Source organism: Pongo abelii, chromosome 8, assembly GCF_028885655.2.
Source record: "Pongo abelii isolate AG06213 chromosome 8, NHGRI_mPonAbe1-v2.0_pri, whole genome shotgun sequence".
NCBI lineage: Eukaryota > Metazoa > Chordata > Mammalia > Primates > Hominidae > Pongo > Pongo abelii.
The window spans coordinates 133,993,651-134,017,145 of record NC_071993.2 but is presented as its reverse complement, the minus strand read 5'-3'; the positions used below and the strand labels follow the sequence as shown (position 1 = coordinate 134,017,145).

At 50.4% G+C, this 23,495-nt stretch overlaps 1 protein-coding gene across 2 annotated transcripts in view; it reads right to left on the bottom strand.

Annotated features, from left to right (window-relative positions):
* Nucleotides 1-18,672, bottom strand: part of DOCK1 (dedicator of cytokinesis 1) — a 547,152-nt gene extending 528,480 nt beyond the window's left edge. For both annotated transcript variants that reach the window (XM_024253415.3, XM_024253416.3), the window contains exon 1: nucleotides 18,497-18,672. In XM_024253415.3, the coding sequence (XP_024109183.1) occupies nucleotides 18,497-18,542 (46 nt within the window). In that variant the 5' untranslated portion in view covers nucleotides 18,543-18,672. The remainder of the gene's footprint in view (nucleotides 1-18,496) is intronic.
* Between the last annotated feature and the right edge of the window lie 4,823 nt (nucleotides 18,673-23,495).

Below are 23,495 nucleotides of genomic sequence, written 5' to 3'. Positions count from 1 at the left end.
AAGTGGGGAGCGGGAGGGTATGGAACATCGCACGTGGAGAGAGATGCTGAGAATGGCGCTCCTTTCTCAATGGTAGATTGCTTGGAGAATGCCTAAGATTTTTATTGTTTTTGTTGTTGTTTTGAAACAAGAGTCTTGCTCTGTCACCCAGGCTGGAGTGCCGTGGTGCCATCTCGGCTCACTGCAACCTCCACCTCCTGGGCTCAAGCGATTCTCCTGCCTCAGCCTCCCGAGTACCTGGGATTACAGGCACCTGCCACCACACCCAGCTAATTTTTGCATTTTTAGTAGTTATGGGGTTTCACCATGTTGACCAGGCTGGTCTCGAACTCCTGACCTCAGGTGATCCAACCGCCTTGGCCTCCCAAAGTGCTGGGATTACGGGTGTGAGCCACCACGCCCAGCCATGCCTAAGTTTTTTACATCCTTTTAACTTTAATATAGTTTGCAATCTTTTAATAACTAGCATACAATATTATTACAAAAATAATGGTCATTATTCTAAAACTAAAAGGTTCTAAGACTCTAGACCAGAGGTCAGCAAACTACAGTCTATGGGCCAAATGTGGCCCACGGCTTAGCTTTATACTGCCCATAAGCTAAGAATGGTTCCCATCTTTTATTCTATTTTATTTTTTTAGATGGAGTTTCATTCTTGTTGCCCAGACCGGAGTGCAACAGCACAATCTCGGCTCAATGCAACCTCCACCTCCCGGGTTGAAGCAATTCTGCCTCAGCCTCCCGAGTAGCTGGGATTACAAGCATGTGCTGCCACATCCGGCTAATTTGTATTTTTAGTAGAGATGGGGTTTCTCCATGTTGGTCAGGCTGGTCTCAAACTCCCAACCTCAGGTGCTCCGCCCGCCTCAGCCTTCCAAAGTGATGGAATTATAGGCGTGAGCCACCGTACCCGGTCCTCATCTTTTTTTTCAAAGGAGGTAAAACTAACATAACAGAAAATTAACCATTTTAAAGTATACAATTTAGTAGTGTTTAATATTTAGTACATTCCTAATGTAGTTCTTAAGTATTTTCATCACTGCAAAAGGAAACCCCAAAGCCACTGATACCATTTGGATGTCTGTCCCCTCCAAATCTCTTGTGGAAATGTGATCCCCAATGTTGAAGATGGGCCTTGTGGGAAGGGTTTGGATCATGGCACATCCCTCCAGAATGGCTTGGCACCATCCTCTTGGTAAGGAGCAAGTTCTTGCTCAGTGAGTTCCCGAGACACTGGTTGTTTAACAGTGTGGCAGCTCCTCCCCTCTCTTGCTCCTGCTCTTGTCCTGTGATGCACTGGCTCTCCCTTCCCCTTCTGCCATGATTGGAAGTTTCCGGATGCCTCTCCAGAAGCAGATGCCAGCACCATGATTCCTGTACAGCTTACAGAAACATGAGCCAATTTTAACTCTTTCCTTTGTTGTTTTTGATACAGGGTCTTACTCTGTCACCCAGGCTGAAATGCAGTGATGTAAATCTCTGCAACCTCCACTTCCTGGGCTCCAGGGACCTAATCCTCCCACCTCAGCCTTTTGAATAGCTGGGACTACAGGTGTGTGCCACCATGCCTGGCTAATTTTTAAATTTTCTGTAGAGATGGGGTTTTGTCATGTTGTCTAGGCTGGTCTCCAACTTCTGGGCTCAAAGGATCAGCTTGCCTAGGCCTCCCAAGGTTTTGGGGCCACAGGCATGAACCACTATGTCCAGCCTTATACCTCTTTTCTTATAAATTACCTAGCCTCGTGGATCACCTGAGGTCAGGAGTTAGAGACCAGCCTGGCCAACACAGCAAAACCCCATCTCTACTAAAAATGCAAAAGTTAACCAGGCGGGTGGTGCATGCCTATAGTCCCAGCTACTCGGGAGGCTGAGGCAGGAGAATTGCTTGAACCTAGGAGGTGGAGGTTACAGTGAGTTGAGATCCCACCACTGCACTCCAGCCTGGGGAACAGAGCGAGACTCCATCTCAAACAAACAAACAAACAAACAAATCTCTCTCTATCTTACCCATCGTCAAGTATTCCTTTATAGTAATGCAAACAGACTGACACTCCCACTAAGAGGCCACTCCCCATCACGCCCTCCCCTAGTCCCTGGCAACCACTAATCTGCTTTCTGTGTCTACAGATTTGCCTATTCTGGACATTTCATACGAACAGAATCACACTTCCTATGAACAGAATCACATTTCCTATTAATAGAATTATGTATGTCCCTCTGTGACTGGCTTCTTGCCCTTAGCATAATGTTTTCAAGGTTCACCCATGCTGTAGCATGATCGGTGTTTCATTCCTTCTCGTGGCTGAATAATATTCCATTATAGGGACATACCACGTATTCTTTATCCATTCATCCAATGATGGACATTTGAATTGTTTCTACCTTTTAAGTATTGTGACTAATGCTGCTATGAACAATTGTAAATAACTATTTGTTTGAACTTTTCTTTTTTTTTGAGATAAGAGTCTTACACTTCTGCTCAGACTGGAGTGCAATGGTGCAATCTCGGCTCACTGCAACCTCTGCCTCCCAGATTCAAGTGCTTCTCCTGCCTCAGCCTCCTCAGTAGCTGGTATTACAGGTGCGAACCACCACGCCCAACTAATTGTTTTTGTATTTTTAGTAGAGACAGGGTTTCACCATGTTGCCCAGGCTAGTCTCAAACTCCTGACTTCAGGTGATCTGCCCACCTCGGCCTCCCAACGTGCTGGGATTACAGGTGTGAGCCACCGCGCCCAGCCTGAACTTTTTGTAAAGGCAAGTGAAGCAGTGGGAGTGGAGAAGGAACAATGACATCAGTAACTGGTTGTGATCAGCTAGTTGTAAACACCACTGCACTCGGACCAGCCTATGTGAACTGTTTCTACTTCTTCTGGGTGCACACCTAAAAGAAGAATCACTGGGTCAGATGGTAGTTCTAGGTTTAATGTCTTAACATAGTATCTTCCATTTTGCCTCTTGGCCTGCAAAACCCAAAGTATTTATTTTCTAGACCTCTGCAGAAAAAGTTTGCCAATCTGTCCTCTGAACAGAATTTATTATTCCTTTTAGCTGTTTAATGCTTTATAATTACAAAGTACTTTGGCATATATAATATATACTTTGATTTCATTGGCCTTTCATTACTGCATTTGGGAGCAGAAAAGACTAGTGGCAGGACCCTCATTTTACAGATGATCAAGACCCGAAAGCTCTGGGGAGCCCCACTGGGGTCCCACAATGACTAGGAGCTAGAAGCGGGACTCAAGCACAATCTCCCTTCAAAATCCGCTTTTCTTCTATTCTCCTGCCAGCTAATCCAGTCACTGCAGACAAACATATCAACAAGGGGACTAGGAAAGTGTTTTACTGGAACATTTTATTAAGAAGGAACTTTAATTTAATTGCCTTACAGCAATGTCAATGGGGGAAATTCTAGAACTTATTAAAATACCAGTGATATCCCCAAATCATCTGAAGAACATACAGCGTCGTGTAACTGACTTGCCCAACCCACCACCATCGCCACGTATTTATCCAGCATGGACAAGGCACCCATCTTAGCTCAGGAAGCCCATTGGGATGGAGCCCCCAATGGGTGCTTCCCACAGCCAGGGGTGGAGGGAGCTTTAGGGCTGCTGACCCCATCACCCACTGCATCCCTGAGCTGAGCCAACTCTGCCTTAGTCCTGCAAGTGGCGCCCCCTCCAAGATGTAACTCCCCACCAACAGAAAACTCATGGTTCTCCAGGCAGTTCATGACATTTTGCTAAGATGAAATCTCTCCCTTTGCCTTCATTCAGTGTTCGACAAGGTGTGCCAGGGACCACAGCAGGTGCTGGGAAGAGAGAAAGCAACAGGATTCAGCCCTCACCCTCGAGGGCCCTCAGTCTAGCAGGGGACATGGAGCCACCACCTGCCCCCAGGGGGACTGGAGGGGAAGCATGTCGCAGAACTGCAGAGAGCAACACGGGATCGGGGGGATCAGCCTGGGTTGGGATAAGAAAGCTTTTGTCCCTCAGAGCAACGGGCTGATGGCCACAGAGCCTGAGTATGGAAATAGCACAGACCGTCATCGGGGTCACCTAAGTCTCAGGCCTCCTGCACACACCCCCACCTCCCCTTCCCCTTGGCCTCACTGGGCTGATTCTCACAAAGCAACAACCCCCAAGAATAATGTGAAGAAATTTGGCCACTTGGCCATGGTGCCTGGAGGAACAAGACCACTCCTGCCTTTGAAAAATGGTCAGGAAAACACTTATGATGTTAGGAGGACTTGAAAATAAATCTTGTGAAGTTAATAGAAGCACAGCAATTTGAAAGAAAAATAATCACATTTCCTTCCTGCTAAATCGGTATTTGCCCCTGGTAAAGTCAATTATGTTAAAGAAAATAAGTTATTATTTTCGAAAAATAAAAAAGAGGTTGATAAGTGCCTTTATTCCAGCAAATAAAACTCCAAGAAGCAAATGCCTGAGTTCCTGCCTTTAGGAAGGTCTCTAAGCAGCCTGCATGGGGTTTCTTAAAGGACATGTTGGGATGAGCCACACAATTCCCGTTCATCTGCACATCACTCCTGGGATCTGACCTCAAGAGAAACTCATGTTTGTCTCTCAGAAGGAGAATGAAACACAGCCAGCTCCTAATGATCTTTAGACAGCCAAGAAGCTCGGCCGAAGGGCCCCCACGCTCCCTCTTGGCTTTCTCCTCCTCCAAATCCTCCGTGTCCACCTGTCCGAATCCTCCGTGTCCACCTGTCCGAATCCTCCGTGTCCACCTGTCCGAATCCTCCGTGCCCACCTGTCCGAATCCTCCGTGTCCACCTGTCCGAATCCTCCGTGTCCACCTGTCCGAATCCTCCGTGCCCACCTGTCCGAATCCTCCGTGCCCACCTGTCCGAATCCTCCGTGCCCACCTGTCCGAATCCTCCGTGCCCACCTGTCCGAATCCTCCGTGCCCACCTGTCCGAATCCTCCGTGCCCACCTGTCCGAATCCTCCGTGCCCACCTGTCCGAATCCTCCGTGCCCACCTGTCCGAATCCTCCGTGCCCACCTGTCCGAATCCTCCGTGCCCACCTGTCCGAATCCTCCGTGCCCACCCGTCCGAATCCTCCGTGCCCACCCGTCCGAATCCTCCGTGCCCACCCGTCCGAATCCTCCGTGTCCACCCGTCCGAATCCTCCGTGCCCACCTGTCCGAATCCTCCGTGTCCACCTGTCCGAATCCTCCGTGTCCACCCGTCCGAATCCTCCGTGCCCACCTGCACACCCTGCCAGACCAAGTCGTTGGGGTTTCTAGCTTTTCTTCCCAAATATACAGAAGCGACTTTGCTGACTTTGCTGCTAATAACACAGTATCATTAGTAACAGTCAGCAGCTGTTGAGTGTTTACCATGAGTTAGGCCATCCGGCCCCACTTACCCCCGGGACAGTTGGCAATGTCTGAGACATCCTGGCTTGACATCCTGGCAATGTCAATGGCGGAAATTCTAGAACTTATTAAAATACCAGTGATATCCCCAAATCATCTGAAGAACATACAGAGCTGGAGGGGGATCCTGCTACCGGGATCTACTGGGCAGGCCCTGCTAAGTATCCAGCAAGGTACAGGACAGCTCCCTAGGGTGAAAAATTATCCTGCCCGGAATGTCAACAGTGCAGGGGCTGAGAAACTGTGCTGACATGACCCAGGTCATTCAACTCTCCAGCAACTCTGTGCAATAAAAAGTACCGTCATCACCTTGGACAAGCACACCAGCCGGGCACAGGCGGCTACGGCCACGCACCAGTAGGCAGCGGCATGCAAGCCCAGGCATCAGCAGAGCCCCCGCTGCACGCTGGCAATCAATCCCAGGCATCAGTGGAGTCCCCGTTGCACGCTGGCAATCGATCCCAGGCATCAGTGGAGCCCCACTGCACGCTGGTGATCCTGGGCATCAGCAGAGCCCCCACTGCATGCTGGCAATGAATCCCAGGCATCAGTGGAGCCCCACTGCACTGGCAATCATGGGCAGCCTCCCCTGGAAGTCCCTTCTTTGTGTTGAAGCCATTTAATATTCACAGGGACCAGGCAATGAGCCTCAGGCAGGTCACTTTGCAGGCAGCACAAGCTCTCAATGGGCAGAGCTGAGTCTCTCTCATCCAGATGAGGGGCTACCTACTGCAGGCCCAAGCTCCTAACTATGCCTGGCTGACAAGAACTCATACCCAGAGTTCCATCACCCCAGAATCTGCTTTAGGGGTTCTGGCTAAGGAACTGAAGAAGGAAAATTCACAGCTCTATGCGCCTGGGGGAGACAGGCCTCTAATGTCCTCAACCCTGACCTCTTAAACCTGGCCCTGGGTGCGCTTAGTCCTCGCATCTCCTCCCCACTCTCCTCCTCCTCCTTCCCACTTCCACCTAGGGCTCCCAGGCCCTAAGGACTCAAGACCATTCTCATTGGGCCCTCAGCTCTCACAAAATCTTGTCCCCACAGCCCGGGGTGGAACAAAGGGATAAGTCTCTTCCAGAAGGGGTCCGGAGGCCAATGTGATGAGGCCAGCAGTGCCCGGGGCCTGACCCGGATCAGCCACAGACCCTGCAAGCTGAGGCAGGGGAGTGGGAATTACAGACTGTGACCTGGGACCAGCCAGGCACCCAGCTGGACAGGAGTGGATCTGGGAATGAGGCCAGGATGGCCACGAAGGGCATTTTAAAGGGCTTCTGGGCTGGCTGCAGGCACCCACAGTCTGAGGAAATCTGATCAGAGAACCAGAATGAATGACAGGCCCTGAGAAGACAAAACCTGAATGTGTTGGTTTAGCTGTGAAAAAATACAACATCGACAGTTCATTACCCACAAGCCCGAAATACCCACAAAGTTCCCAACCCCAAAGAAATTTTTGTAATTCATTTAACTGCAAAAGTCTAGCCTGAGTGGAGAGGAGCTAATTACAGATGGCTTCCCTCGTGCTGTGAATGTTCACACGCTCATGGCAGCGGAATCAATGTGCTCGACTCCAGGGTGTTGCCCAGAGCTGCTTGGGGCTGTCTGGCACAGGAGCCACAAGCACGGCTCCCACCTGTCTCTCCACACTGTGACAAACTGGAATTCTGAAACACCGCTGGCCTCGCACAGCTCCCATCTGTCTGTCTGCACTGTGACAAACTGGAATTCTGAAACACCGCTGGCCTCGCACAGCTCCCACCTGTCTGTCTGCACTGTGACAAACTGGAATTCTGAAACACCACTGGCCTCGAGAGTTTCAGATATGGAAGAGTTGGCTGTATCAGACTATAGACCCCATGAGGGCAGCTCCAGATACAAATGTCTAAGAACAGGGCTGGCAAGCAAACAGGAAGGAAGGAAGAAAGAAGGGAAGGAAGGAAAGGAGGGAGAGAAGGAAGGAGGGGGGGAGGAAATAAAGGAGGAAAGGAAGGAGGAAAGAAGGAAGGAGGGGAGGAAGAAAGGACAGAAGGAATGAGGGAAGAAGGGGAGAAGGGAGGGAAGAAATGAGTTATTTCGAGGCAGAGTCTTCTTTAACTTACCTGTGGCTTAGGACAGAAGGTTTCCTAACCGAGGCTGAAACATACAGGCTTCATCACCATTGGTCTCTATACATAGGTTACACACAGCAGCCCAGGCTAGCTGCTTATGCAAGATGTTCATCTACTCACAACATAATCAATTACTAGAAAACTTGTCTACTAGTAAGTAAAATAAAAATCATAAAACTTTGAGGAAAGTGAAACTCACAATGCCACACTGTCCTTTTCAAATTTAAAACAATCACCAGAAATCGCATATTTTCTCTATAAGAAGTTAATATTGACTGTATAATCGTTTAACATGAATAACCCAACACTAAGTAGTACTTTCTCTTCTCAAAGCTCTTCCACACACACTGTCCTGCTCTCTCCCCTGGGCAGAGCTGAGATGCATAGATGTGCTAGGATATGCCCTAACTCCAGGTAAGGGGCCCAGGACTCGGAGGGCAGAGGTGGCAGCAGTAAGTGCTGTACCCAGGAATACCAGACTCCATTATTCAGGCTCTCAATCCAGTGCTCTAAACTCCACACCATAGTGTCCCAACGCCTAACTTTTAAGTCACTGTTGCTCTCCTTGATTTAACTTTATAGCCTTTTTCATTGCATACACACTCATGGACAAGTGTTATTTCAGAATATAAAGATTCCATTGTATAAAGACAAAAAACACTTAAAAACAAAGACAGGGTTCTCATTAGCAAGCTTTAGTACACAGCATTCTGAGGCCAAAAGAATTAAACAGCACAGGAAAGGGGCCTGGGGTGTGCATGTGTTTTTGGATGGTGGGAACAGGAACAGCCAGACAGATATGAAAAGGACACACTGAGGCCAGGCACGGTGGCTCACACCTGTAATCCCAGGACTTTGGGAAGCCAAGGTGGGCGGATCACGAGGTCAGGAGATCGAGACCATCCTGGCTAACACGGTGAAACCCTGTCTCTACTAAAAATGCAAAAATTATCGGATGTGGTGGTGCGCGCCTGTAATCCCAGCTACTTGGGAGGCTGAGGCAGGAGAATTGCTTGAACCTGGGACGCGGAGGTTGCAGTGAGCCAAGATTGTGCCACTGCACTCCAGCCTGGGCAACAGAGCAAGACTCCATCCCAAAAAAAAAAAAAGAAAAAGACACACTGAGAAAGCAGCACTGCTCTTGGGCTTGGTACACCTTGAAGAATATCCTGAAATCTATAGGACATAAGTAGCAAAATACACTCCAAGGAAAAAGGCGGCGTCTGTCCTTGGCATCACTTACGTCTTTATAGGGACATGAACATCTGTTCTGCCAAGTGACTTTCAGGGTGAAAGTCCTGAGGATGCACAACCTCTGTGCTCAACGCCAATGAAGCTGAAGAGTCCAGACTAACACTCTTCCTGGTAACGGAAAATAAGCATCAATAGGAACACGTGGAGGAGACCACCAAATCCACATTATCCTCTTCCTGTGAGGCATACAGTCTGATTACATTTCCCACCCCACTTGTTGCAGGTCTGACCAGAGACTCAGGTCACGGTGAGAAAATGTGAGCAGAAGGGATAGGCACCACCCCCAGACTCGGCCAGAAAGAAAATCTATGCACCGTCCTCATCTCTTTCTTTCCCCATCTACGGTTGAATGGTAAAGGGCAGTGGAGGGCAGACTGGCAGGGCCGAAGGAGCCAGAGTCTCTGAATGGCTGGGCAGAGCAGAGCCCCTGCTCACCCTCCCCACCACCCACTTTGACACAAATGAAAAACAAACTTGTACTGTATGAAGCCAGCAAAATGTTGGGGCTGTTTGTTACAGCAGCTAGCTAACAGTCAGAAAGGAAACCGTGACTGTTACATAAATATACCTAAGTTTACCTAGTGTAACTAATTAAGTTAAATCACTCCCCTGGGTGTGGTAGCTCACATCTCTAATCCCTACACTTTGGTCAAGAGTTTGAGACCAGGGCAACATAACAAGACCCTCTCCCAATCTCTTTAAAAAGGTTTTTTTTAATTAGCTAGACCTGTAGTCCCAGCTACTCAGAAGGCCAGGGTTGGAGGATCACTTGAGCCTGGGAGTTCAAGGTTGCAGTGAGCTATGATCACATCACTGCACTCCGGTCTGGCCAGTAGACCAAGATCCTGTCTATAAAAATAAATAAATAAAATAAAATTTAAAACTGAAACAAGTCACTCAAGATGGCATATAAATCTTGCATCACACTCCTCAGGAGATGCGGCAACAAATCATATGTCTAAACAGCAACTGCAACTAGATAAAGACTCAAGGTAACATTTCTGATGAGGGATGTAGAGATCTGCCTTCATCCTGTCCCTTCAGGACCCCCCAGCAATCAATAAGAACTACAGTCCCTGATCTAACCTCAGAGCTAACATTAAAATTCTGACCAGCACTTTGCAACAGGCAGGGGCTACAGAAGCAATGGGGCCCATGCAGCAGGGCTGCGGAGAGAGTGAATTAAGCTAGAGATTCAGTCCCAGGCAACACAGCCTTCTACTTACAAAGCAATCAATAAAGGATGAAAGAAACTAACATTATCAAGCACAGACCATGGGCCCGGTTTGGGCTAGGTTATCTTTCTCCTCAGAAGGGCCCAAAGAGGTTGGTGTTATCGCCAGTTTTACAAAGCAGAAACTCAGACTTAAGGTAAATAACCCCCAAGGTGACATGCCTAATAAGATACCAGGCTGATATTCAGAGACGGAGCTCTATGACCCCTAACCTGAGCTGTTTTCACAGCACACACTATATGCCAAGAGAAAGCACCTTTTTCTCCTCAAGGCACCCAAATGAAAATTTAACAAACTGACAGACATCTGTCTGGGGTGAAACCATCCGCCTTTCGAAGACAAGGAGTGCCTGCGTGGATACTCAGTTTCCCACGTGCATGTGGGCATGTGGATAACTGCAGAGTGGCAGGCCAAAACTGAGCTTGTAAGTCATCATCAAGAAGCCCAGTGTCATTTATTTGTCACAAGCCAAGCCCCCTCCCTTGCCCCATTAGCTCCTGATATTAAAGCACTTTTCTGACTGCCCAAGGCCACGGAGGGCCGTGCAAGGTGTGAGTGGAGGACAGAAGCCAGCCTCGTGGGCTGTGGAGAAGAACAGTGCCCCCTGGAGTTGTGGGGGACAGCCCTGGGTCACCAAGTGTGTGACAATAGCACCAAAGCCCAGGTTTTGCCATCACTGTCCAACTAGGATTGCAGAGCCAGTATGAGGCCGGCTGCCCTACTCACGCTACAAAAACATAAATGGTAAGAAACTGGAATTAAGTCCAAGCAGGATGTGTGAACATCCTAATGCTAAATGCAGCTTAAGCCCAGGTAGGCTGAGCTCAAAGCCACGCTCACAGGAGAATGATCACACTTAAAGAACTGCTCTGAAGTTCCTGTTTGGATCTCAAACTACCTGACTGCGTTGTTCTGTCACTAATTGGATTACAAGGAATTTCCAGATCTGAATACAGAAACAAATTGGAGTCCATTAGAAAGCTACTCACCTCCCTGGAGTCCAGCAGCACCAGGGACCCACAGGCTTGCAGGAAAAAAAAAAAAAAAAAAAAAAAATTCAAAGGCCACTAAAGACAGAGGGAAACTGTAGATGAAAAGTCTTATGTTATCAAAATCATACTGTTATGGGCTACATTGTGTCCCTCCAAATCCATATGTCAGTGCTCTAACCTCAGAAATTCAGCATCCTGGATGTGTGACTGTATTTGGAGGCAGGGAGTTTAAAGAGGTGACTAAGTTAAAGTGTGGTCTTTAGGGTAGGCCCTTATCCAGTATGACCAGTGTCCTTTTTTTTTTTTTTTTTTTTCCGAAATAGAGTCTCGCTCTGTCGCCCAGGCTAGAGTACGGTGGCGCGATCTCGGCTCACTGCAAGCTCCTCCTCCCGGGTTCACACCATTCTCCTGCCTCAGCCTCCGGAGTAGCTGGGACCACAGGCGCCCGCCACCACGCCCGGCTAATTTTTTGTATTTTTAGTAGAGACGGGGTTTCACCGTGTTAGCCGGGATGGTCTCTATCTCCTGACCTCGTGATCCGCCCGCCTTGGCCTCCCAAAGTGCTGGGATTACAGGTGTGAGCCACCGCGCCGGGTCTTTTTTTTTTTTTTTTTTTTTTGAGATGGAGTTTCGCTTTTGTTGCCCAGGCTTAAGAGCAGTGGCTCGATCTCAGCTCACTGCAGCCTCCGCCTCCCAGGTTCCAGCGATTCTCCTGCCTCAGCCTCCCCAGCAGCTGGGATTGCAGGCGCCCGCCACCACACTAGGTTAACTTTTTGTATTTTTACTAGAGATGGAGTTTCACCATATTAGCCAGGCTGGCCCCTAACTCCTGACCTCAGGTGACCCGCCCACCTCAGCCTCCCAAAGTGCTGGGATTACAGGCGTGAGCCACCGAGCCTGGCCATAGTGGCCTTATAAGAAGAGGAAATGAGGACACTGACACACACAGAAGGAAGACCATATGAAGACAGGGTGATGACAGCTGTCTGTAACCCACGGAGAGAGGTCTCAGAAGAAACCAAGCGCCAAAACACCTTGACTCCAGCATTGCAGAACTGTGAAGAAACATAGTCCTGTTGGTTAAGCCACCCTGTCTTGTGGTCCTTTGTTATGGTAGCTCCAGTCAACTAACACACAAATTCCACACTGTGATTTCAACATCAGCTCCAAAGCACTCCCCATCATATCAATAAAAGCAAATTGAGGAACAGTGGCTGATGGCAAATGCAATCCATTTGCATAACAATGTTTCCAAACTGCCTTAAGATACATTAATTAGCTCCTGTCAACTCCCATCAGCCCAACCTCAGTGAGGCAAAGCCCACAATACCATCCTGAACATCGCTGCTTAAAAACGGGGAAACCAGGCTGGAAGAGGTTCGAACACTCACCCTGGGTCACAGGCATGAACAGTGGCCTTGTCAGGGCTAAAACTCAAACGCTGACCCCTCCTCGGGCGCCTCCTCATTTCCTCCCTGAAGGCCTTCCAGATGCATTGAAGGGTTTGAAAAGTGAACATCTTGACAACCGCATCTTGACAGCGACCGCCTGGTGTTAACCGTGGTCTCCACACTGGTGCATGTGCCCGGTCAGCCTTCCACTCCATGATGTCTCTTCAAACTGGATCAAAGTCCTCCCCTGAATACACTCAACAATTTCACAGCTCAGTGGACCCGCTCATACAGCGCCCCCACCAGCACCCTCTGGGTCGGCTGCCTTCTCCTACACCGCAGCAGCACAGGGAGCTGCACGCTGGCTCCCACATGAAACCAAGGCAAATGCAAACTCCAAACACAATGAGAGACAACTACACACCTACACAAGCAATAAGGATGGTGACAAATGATGGCAAGGATTCCGAGAAATCTACAATCACAGATACGTTGCTGGTGGGAATGTGAACTGGCACAGTTACTCCAGGAAAGTCTGGCAGTTTCTTAAAAAGCTAAACATCCAACTACCAGACAACTCAGCCTCTGCACTCTTGGGCATTTATCCCAGAAAATGAAGACTTAGATTCACACTAAAACCTGTATGTGCTTGTTGACACAGCTGTATTTGTCACAGCCAAACTCAGATGTCCTTCGACAGGTGAACAGTTAATCTGGGGCATATCCGGACCATGAAATGATACTCAGCAAAGAAAAGAAGCAACACCCTAGTGAATACCCAGAGAGAGATACTGAGTGAAAAAAGCCAATCCCGAAAGCTTACCTCCTATGCAATTTCATTAATGGAACACTCTTTAAAGGACAGTATTATAAAAACACAGAACAGGCAAAGGGTGGCCAGGATTTGAGGGGAGAAAGGCATGGAGGGAGGTAGGCGTGGCTACACAAGGACAACCAAGTGGTGCTTATGGTGCTGGAAATGTTCTGTACCTTGACTATCGATGTTAATATCCCAGTCGTGATGCTGTACTACAGCTTTATAAGACGTAACCTTAGGTGAAACCAGTAATGGCTACTCATGAAATCCCTGAATTATATTTTACACCCGCATTTGGCTATAATTATCTGAAAATACAAAGTTTAATACAATCCTCTGAAAATACAAAGTACAGAGAGGAAGAAAAGAAAGAAGGGAAAAGGGAGGGAAGGAGGGTGGGGACAGTGTACAGGCATGCACTTGCTACAGCAACGGCCCTGGGGCGTCAGTGCCACACCCAGCAAAGGACACCGTGTGGCCTATTTCTTCCTCCCCATTTCACTACCTGCATCCACAGAGGTGATAGAGACAGAACTATTGACACATACTAAGACAATCCTGATCAGATGTCTGGTATCCTAGGCAAACAATGGCACAGAAATAAATTTAAATTTTTTATGTTTCCAAAGTAAAATCAGGTTTGTAGAAATATAATATGCCCTGATTTGGTTTTGCTGCAATTCCAGTGAATAAAAATGCCTGCATTTCTATTTACTTGTGATCAAATCTACTTTTTCTTCCCCAAAGTAGCAGCTTGCTTGCTACTCTAGATAACAAAAGAGATCTCTCATCAACTCCCATGCTCCCAAATTTATTTGGATATCACACAATTCCTAGCAATTATCATTGCTTAGAGCTAATGTGAACATGTGCAAGTCAGGCTCCTCACACTGAGCAAATGTGACTTCTACCCCAATTAGAAAGCAAAACACACTATCAATAAACCAACTTTTGAAGAAAGGCATTTTTCCCACAACCTGTTAAATGCACACAGAAGTCACTTGTCACTACGTTTCTAAACTTTATGCTTTATTAAATAAAAAGTTAATAAAAGCAACGCTTCATTGAGGACTTGGCATATCTTAAACGCAGTGCTAAATTCTCTGCCAACATCATCTCAGTGAGTCCTCACAACTCGGCAGCAAGCAGGCTTGGTTCCACTTCACAGATGAGAAAACCAAGGCTAAGAAAGTATGAGTAATTTGCTCAAGGGTCCCATTATGAATAAGAGCAGTGCCAATGCCCCATCCCATTTGAGAGCTGCACCTGGAAGTGGCCAAAGTGAAGAGCACACTTGGGTTCACTACCTTCAATGAACTTAGTAACAGATCTCAAGGGTGCAGAGGGCCTCACCCTGCAAGCTTCTCTCCCATCATCTGTATTAGTTTTCCATTGCTGCCGTAACAAATTCCCACAACCCAGCCAGCTTAAAACCACACAAATTTATTATCTCAGTTCCACAGGCCACACGCCCAGCAGCTCAGGGTCTCAAAATCAAGGTGTTGGCTGGCTGGGCTCTTAGCAGGAGGCCCTGGGGAGGAAATCTGTTTCCAAGCTCATTCAGGGTGTTGGCAGGATCCAACTCTTTGTGACTGCTGGTCATTAGCTAGGGGCCTCCCATAGCTCCCTGAGGCCTCTCTCTGGTCTTTGCAAGTGAGCCCCTACATCTCAGGGCCAGCAACTGTGCCTCCAAACATAGGCTCTTCTGACTGCCTGTTTCATAACTTTGACAGCCAAAGTTCCCTGTGCCCATGTGGATGGTCCTGAATAATAACCTCCCATCTACCAACTCCAGGTAACCTGAATCACATCTGCAAAGTCCCTTTTGCCATGTAACATACCGAATTCACAGAGTCTGGGGATTAGGGCATGAACCTTTTTGGGGACCATCATTCTGCCTTCAGCACCATGGCTGAGATGTGAGTGAGTGGGCACATGGTCCTCACGTGTGATTCTAGAACATACTGCATCTTTTCACCTAATCTTAGGAACAGGATCCACAGGAACATAATTTTATTGACGTCGGAACATAAGACTGCCTACTGGGCTGTGAGGGAAAAGATCATCTGGCCAGTGTGACAGCTGAGTCAAGGTTTATGCCTGTTAATATGTCAGGCCCGTAAACATGACCCACCAACTCAAAACCAAGGGGGAAACGCGAGCTGGTAAATTTCACAGGCAGCCCCCAGTGGAACGAATTGGGAGGAACCAGCACTTCCTGCCTTTGCAGAAGGAACCCCAGATCGGCTGTTTACTCCTTTCCCAATTTTACAAAATAAATATACAACTGAAGTATCTCATTTACAAACAATGCTTCTAACAGATTCCAAGTACTTGCAAACAATAAGCTGTGATTCATGTTTCCAAATGAGATGGAGTTTTATCATTTTCTTTCCCCTCGTGATTCATTCATGGGCCAAGTGGCCAGAGTGGAAGTGTGGTCCACCCACAGAGCCACCAGGGCGCCTCCAGGGAAACACAGCCCTGTTGTTAAGCTCCGAAAAATGCTGGAGTTGGTAAGGGTGGTGGAGGGGTCCTCCAGTCATTTTCCCTTAGGTGGAAACAGCCAATCACCTTCTGGAAATAAATCCCTGCATCCCAGCACCTACATCCTTCCCAGTCAGCACCCTCCATGAGAACCACTAAAATCCTCCCACTGCATACTTGCAGACAAGTGGGGAGCCTGGGATGGTCCCAATGCGCTCATGCTCAGCTCCCCTCCTACCCTCCCTGATGGGGGACTCCAGCTAAAGTGCCTCTGGATGCCGACGGAGTGGTGCTGTCTCATTACCGTCTACCCAGCAAACTGTCATCTGCACCCAGTGAGAGGAAGCACAGCAGCCACTCTCTCCTCTACCTTCAGCCCTTCACATCTTTCCTAGAATTTCCTGGCAAAACCATCCCAGATACTTTTTGCCTTTTAAAATTTTCCAACAGTTTTCTATTTTTTCTTTTTTTAACTTTTTTAAATTTACTTTTTCTTAATAATCAAACATGGAGTTTTCTTAAAACCAAAGTATTAGCAAGAGGTGTGATGTTAGAAGTCACCACCATGAGCGGTGGTGAAGCTTCTGGAAGGTGTGAGACTCAAGAGCACTGCCCTGTTCTGGCCCTCAGCCTCCTCCCCAGCAAGGAGACCCCGTTCTCCCAACTACGAACATTCTTTTCGGTCTTCTCCAGACCATCCAGCTACGCTATAGGATCCTAACTGACACCATCCAGGTCTCTCTGGGGGCAGACGAAGGGTAACAAGGTCACTTAAAATGTGGTGTCCCAAAGAGAAGCCCTCCCCATCTGCAGGCAAGCACAGGACACTGTGGCAGCTGAACCCAGGGCGGCCACACTTCACACCTAGGAGGCACCACTTACTGGTGATGTGAGCTCAGGCACGCAATCCACCTCTTCCTTGCCTCTGTAGAATGGGAGCGGTGACGGCCCCCACTGCACCCCGATGGGCCCCACTACACCCCCAATGGCCACTACTGCACTCTGGCCATGGGCACGGAAGTTGCTTCCTCAGGAGGGCCAGGGCTATGGGATGCCTGCTCCTCTGCCAGCCTCCTGCCTCTCCTGCCTATCCACCTCTTCCTCTCTCTCTGCGTGTGCTGGTGCTAGGTTCCCTGGGAGTCAGTCCTCAGCTCTCTCCTCTACACACTACCCCCGCAGGGACCCCCACTGTCGCCACACCCCAAGCATTCTCAGCTGGAATATCCACCCGGAACCTCTCGCCTCCGATGCAGACTGAAGGCACGTGCCAAGTGCTCCAGACTGAATCCATTAGGTGGTGCACAGGGTGCAGGTTACACACTGAGTCTGCAGTCAGATGAGCTCTCCTGCACTTTTGTGAATGTGTCTGAGCCTCGGTTTCCTCATCTGCAAAATGGGGAGATGGGGAGGAAGCTCAGCCATAACGGTCCTGAAGCAAGGAGGCCCCCTATGCCTCCCAGCATGTGGAACAAGCTAAGTGCAGGCCCGGTGGGACCCAGGGCTGTCCCAGGACTGTCCCCATGACCACTGTCCGGCTGGCTCCGTGCTCAGGGCCCACTGTAAGTCACTGACAGCAGAGAGAAGCAACTGTTCACAGAAAGGAGGGCGCTCCGGGGACAAGGGCTGCCAGGGCGCTTCCCAAAAGTCAGAGAGCCAGGATTCGAACCACACCAGCAGAGGGTCAGGCAGGCCCAGCACGGGCCAGGCACAGAATGGGCGCGGGGCTGCTGCTGAGACGGTGCCCTTGGAGGACACAGCCTGGGCTGTGGGAGGCGAGACCACCAAAGATCTTCCCAGTCGGGTCGAGTGGCCTGGACGAGGCAGGCGGTCAAGGATGTCTGTGGATGGTGGGACGGGGAATAGCAAGCCCGAAAACCAGCTGGGAAGATCCCGGACCCCGGAGAGCAGAAGAGTAGCCACGGCCCAGTCCCGAGACCAGGCGCGCAGATCAGGAAGAGGTGGGCGTCCGCAGGCCTCGGCGACGGACTGCGGGTCCCCGGGGCGCAAGGATGCAGGTCCCCCGCGGACGGGCCCGTCTAGTCAGCCACAAGGGAAAGCCTCCCTCTCAGGAATGCGCACTCGGGTCCGAAATGTAAACTTGCAACCCGACTCCTTCCATCCCCCCTCGAAAGCGACAAAGAGCCGCGGAGCAAAAACAGGCCCCCGCTCTCCCGGACGGGTCTCCGGGCCCGGGGCCACTGGGGCGCTCGGCCGCTCGCCTTCTCTCCAAGGTCCCACACGGTCCCCAGCGAGACAGCCGAGGGGCAAGGGGCGCCGGCCACACAGGTCGCGCCCGCTCCTCCCCGCCGGGAAAGGGCGGAATTCTCCGCTGGGACCGCGCCGACCTGAGCCCGCCCACCTAGAGCCCGGACGCGGGACGCAAGTTCATCCAAGAAGCAGAAGCCGCCGCGAGACCGTGACCCCTGGGCTTCCCTGATGTGCCCAGCCGCGCAGATGGCAGCGGCCGGGGCCGGGGAGTTGGGGGGTACCCCGGGGGGCTCCGCCGCAGAGGTCCAGAGGAGCGGGCGTCGGAGGGGACACCCTAGGGAGGGACGCGCCCGCCCCCATTCCCACCCCACCCCCTCGTGTTCCCGACCCGGATCCCCGGGGCTGGAGCGGACGCCGCCGGGGGCACGGGGCGGCCGGGGGCGCTGGGCACTGCGCGCGGGGCGGCGGCGCGGGCGCGGGCGGAAGCGCCTCTCCCCGGCCCGGCGGCCGCTCTAGGCGGCGGCAACAGGCGCCCGGCACACCCGCCCCGCCGGAGCCTGAGCTTGGGGCGAGAGGCGCGGCGGCGGCGCTGCTCACCCACGCCGTACTTCTCCTCGCGCTTGGTGGGCACCCAGCGCGTCATGGCGCCGCCGGAGCCGCCGCGGGTCGGGCAGGAAACTCCGCGTCTAGGCCGCCATTTTCCATTCCTTTCGAGCCGCGACAGGATGGGGAGGAAAAAGTTTGCGGCGGAGGCGGTGTCATGTGGGACGGGGCGGGCGGAGCGTCGCGGGCCGGATGGGAAAGGCCGGGAGCGCCGGCGGGAGGAGGGACGGCCGCGGGCTCTGCGCCCGCCCTCGGCGCGGACCCTGGGCCCCCGACCCCGCGGCCGCCGGGGCTCCCCTTCCTCGGTCCCAGTGCGCCCAGCCCCGCGCCCCGCACCCGGGCACCCCCGCGGGGTTCTCCTGAGTTCCTGGAGCTCCCGGGGCTGGCGCTCACGCCTTGAGAGGGGTGCTCCCTTAGGGGGGCGGGACGGGCGGGGGTTTTCTACGGGAGGTAGGAAACGGGCGGCTTGCAAGGCGCGGGCTTAGGCCGGAGCCTGGGGGTGCGAGGTCCCCAGCTCGGATTTCTCCTTGATGGAGAGTCCCGGAGCAGAACAAACCAGCAGAGGCCCTGGAAAGGGCCCTCCTGAGCACGTGGCTCATTCATTCATTCGACAAACGTTACCTGAGCGCCTGCCCACCCATTGCCCGAGTGTGCTGGGAGCGCCGCACCAACTGGCTGGTAGGTGGGAGAAGGGACATGTCAGGTAACAAACAGCACAGGTAAGTGCCGGCCACTCAAATGGGGTGGAAAGAGGTGGCACAGCGCTGCCGAGGGAGTGCGTTCCAGACAGGTGACCTCTTGCTTGGGTGCTGAATGAGTGGAGTTTTCCAGAGAGACCAAGAAGAGGCAGCCGCAGAAACCTCAGCCCAGCTGGGCTTGCAGAAGCTAATGCTAGTATAGTTGTGGGACTCAGGATCTGCTGAAGTTGGGGGAAGAGAGAAGCAGGGAAAGGAAAGCCCAGGCCACGCGTGGGGCTCAGGAATGGCGTCCTCGCCCGAGTTGGGAGTTCTTCTCAGGCCCTGGTGTTTCCCATGACAGTAAAAGGTGGGGTCTTCAGATTTCTCCAAGGGAAAAGTTAAAGCAACACACACCTATTTATTTTTACTGCAATTTCAGAAAAGAGAGGCTAAAACCAAGAAATGGACAAAGCCTCCGAATGAAGGCAGCCCTTTAAATGGAGTAAAGTTGGTTTCATGGCACATTAATGGGGTGTCTTCTCTCCGAAGACACAGACACAACTACAGTAGGTTTGGGGGCCATCAGGGATTGGAGGAACGAAGGTAAGAAAAGGAAGAAGGTAAGAAAAAGAGGTCCCTACCTCTGTGAGGTAGGGACAGTGCTGAACAGCAGGGATGGGAGAGCCCACAGGGAGGTGGCCAGGATGGCCACAGTGCCTGGGGAGGACCAGGTGGGGCACCATCCTGCGGTAGAGAATGCCCGTCACCTGCCCTAGGGGCCACCCAGAATGCAGATTAAATAAGCATTCGGGAATGGCAGAGGAGCTTTTCCATTTTCGTGGATTAGAGGAAATCTGCTGCGTTCAAGAGGATAACGTGGGACCTGAGCATTCTGTTAAGTCAACCCCACATTCGTGGAAAGCCACGGGCTCTGTTTTAGTGATAAGGAACTGAAATCCCACAGAGGAAGTGGCCAGGCTCACTCACACACAGCATGCACTTGAAGCTTTCTGTGGAAATCAGAAACCTCCGGGGCTCAGGCGCTGTAGTGGTGGCCTGCTGACTCTGACCCCTTGAAGGAGAAGCATCTGTGAAGGTGCTGTCCAGGAGAAGTAGGGTGCTCTACGGTAAAGGACAGGGTGGCCTGACCTGCTCCAGAGCAGGGAGGGCTCCCTTGAGGAAATAAGATAAACCCAGACTTTAAGGATAAGCAGAAACCAGCTAGGTGAACTGGAGTGGGAACAGCATGTGCAAAGGCCCTGGTTTAGGAAGGAACACCACTCCTTCGGAGCACGGAAAGGCCAGGATGGCCGAAGCATAGGGAACAACAGGAAAGTGACAGAAATCGAGGCTGCAGAGGTAGAAGAAGAGCCTTATTGGTCGTGCTAGGAATTTGGAATTCTGCAAAGAAGCCTGGGAAACAGATTTTGGTGACACTCGCCTTCTCTTTAATGTGCAGTTTCAATTCTGTTGGTGTGATTCTGCATTTGAGATGGTGTGCTGTAATGAATGGCCCGGAGCTTAAGAGTCACACAGATCTGGGAGGCCTGGCCTTGCCATCCCCAGCTGCATGGCCATCCTCCTCCTGTTTCTGGCCGTTCTGTTTCTAAACCTCGGGGTTCTGATATTCCTACATATAAACTAGGGGTTGTAATAGGAACCTCACAGGTCAGTCTTAGGATTATAAGAGGAGACATGACTGCATGTGTAAGACATCGTGATGATGTGCTTCCTCATCTGACCCTACCTCCAGGTTCTTTGATAACCTCATGGTTCCCATTTTCTAGAACAGTTGCCACTTGCACTCAGATAAAGGTGACTCACTGAATGCATAAATAAGTGTAGTGCAGGATTTGCATACTTTTGGTAGACTGTCATATAATAAATTTATAAATCAGAATTTTAAAACTCCAGGTGGGGCCGGGCACAGTGGCCCATGCTTGTAATCCCAGCATTTTGGGAGGCTGAGGCAGGCAGATCACTTGAGGTCAGGAGCTCGAGGTCAGCCTGGCCAACCAGGGTTTTAGTAGAAACCCTGTCTGTACTAAAAATATAAAAATTAGCTGGGCGTGGTGGCGCACACCTATAGTCCCAGCTACTCAGGAGGCTGAGGCAGGAGAATTGTTTGAACCCGGGAAGCGGAGGTTGCAGTGAACCAAGATCGCACCGCTGCACTTCTGCCTGGGTGACAGAGCGAGACTCCATCTCAAAAACAAACGAAACAAAACAACTCCAGGTGGACCGCGGGCCAGGTGGTTGTAGCTTCAGTCCGTTGATTGCAACATGTGCCTAAGTTTGGCTGAGATGTACCTGTAGCCACAGTCCTTGAAGCTCTGAGAAGATTTGTCAGCATCCCCACAGTGCTCCAGCAGTGGTCTCATCTTGTGGCTCTAAATCGAGTCCATGGCCCTCTGTCACTGTCCTATGGTTGCGTAAGCTCAGAACTGGCTTCGTCTCCAATTCCAGGAGCCCTGGAAGTTGTGGCCTGTTGACATTTTTACCTCCTGAGTCGATGTGGCTGGGCCACAGGTCTCAGTTGCCCTCCCAGGCATCTTGCAGGACTTGGAACTGTGCCATGCTTGTGGGTGTGACCAGCCCAAGAATGCTGAGGCTCTCAGTTGCTCAGTGCTGCCCATCACTGGGATTTCAGAGTAGTGACCCCCCTCCTCCAAGATACAACAGAATCTTGTTTTGGTGCCATGAAGAACATAATCAATATTACAGTTTTAAATCTTGAAAATTACAGTTTTAATTTTTTAATTCAAAAAAATTTCACACATGTGCACTGCAAATTCAGGAGGTAAATTCAGCAAAATCTTGCCTGGTGGAGGTACCAGAAGGCACAGTGAGTCAATGGGGCATGTTTCTCAGTTGGTGGGGAGAGATGAGAATGGAACAGGGATGTGAAGATTTTATGCAGGAAAAGGGGCCTGACCACAGATTGCTTGCCCTTTGAAAAGGGAGGAACACGGTCTTGCAGCAAGGCCTATGCCCACTGCCTGTTGGATTCAGTGGCAGATCTGGGCATCATACTGGATGACCAGGCATGTAGTCACAATGCACAATGCCACCCAGCCCAAAAGTGTATATTCAAGACTTTAGACCCAACTTCGTGCTTACAGGAAATAGAGGAGGTTGAGGAACAAGTGACACCATAAGAAATACAGTGAAACAGGCCAGGCACGGTGGCTCATGCCTGTAACTCTGAGCACTTTGGGAGGCCGAGATGGGTGGATCACCTGAGGTCAGGAGTTCAAGACTAGTCTGGCCAACATGGTGAAACCCCATCTCTACTAAAAAAAAATATCTGGGCATGGTGGCAGGCACCTGTAATCCCAGCTACTCAAGAGGCTGAGGCACGAGAAGCACTGGAACCCGGGAGGCCAAGGTTGCAGTGAACAGAGATCGTGCCATTGCACTCCAGCCGGGGGCAACAAGAGTGAAACTCCATCTCAAAAAAAAAAAAAAAAAAAGACACTGAAACAAAGCCAGAAGGTAGAATATTCTTTCAGGTAGTAGTCTGGTCTCTTCAATAGTCAATATTATAGAGCGAGAAGGGGCCAGCGGGGAAGAGCTGTTCTAGATTTTAAAAGATGTAAGAAATACAACATTTGGCCGGGCACGGTGGCTCACGCCTGTCATCCCAGCACTTAGGTAGGCCGAGGCGGGTGGATCATGAGGTCAGGAGATTGAGACCATCCTGGCTAACATGGTGAAACCCCGTCTCTACTAAAAATAGAAAAAATTAGCCGGGCATGGTGGCGTGCGCCTGTAGTCCCAGCTACTTGGGAGGCTGAGGCAGGAGAATGGCATGAACCTGGGAGGCGGAGCTTGCAGTAAGCCAAGATCACGCCACTGCACTCCAGCCTGGGTGACAGAGCAAGACTCCATCTCAAAAAAAAGAAAAGAAATACAACATTTAAATGCACTGTGTTATCCTTAATTGGAAACTGCTTTAATTATCCAATACTAAAAAAATGTCAAGGGCAAGAGGTGGTTTGAACTATGGACTGGTATTAGATGATTTTTTTTTATTTTGTTAGGTATAATAACAGTTGTTATGGTTAGGTGGGAGAAGATCCTTAAATTTTAGAGCTGCATGCTGGAGTATTTAGAAGTGAACCGTCATTGTATTTGTTATTTAAAATACTACAGGAATAAACAAGATGAAGCAAAATTGCTCAGTCTAGGTACGGGTCTATGAGTGTTTCATGTTTCTGCTTTTTTCTCCATGTTTGCAATCCTTGGTAAAATAAAGTCAAAGTGGGGGAAGGAGGAGCTTAAGATTGAAAAATCAGTTTGAGAAGCAGCCACCT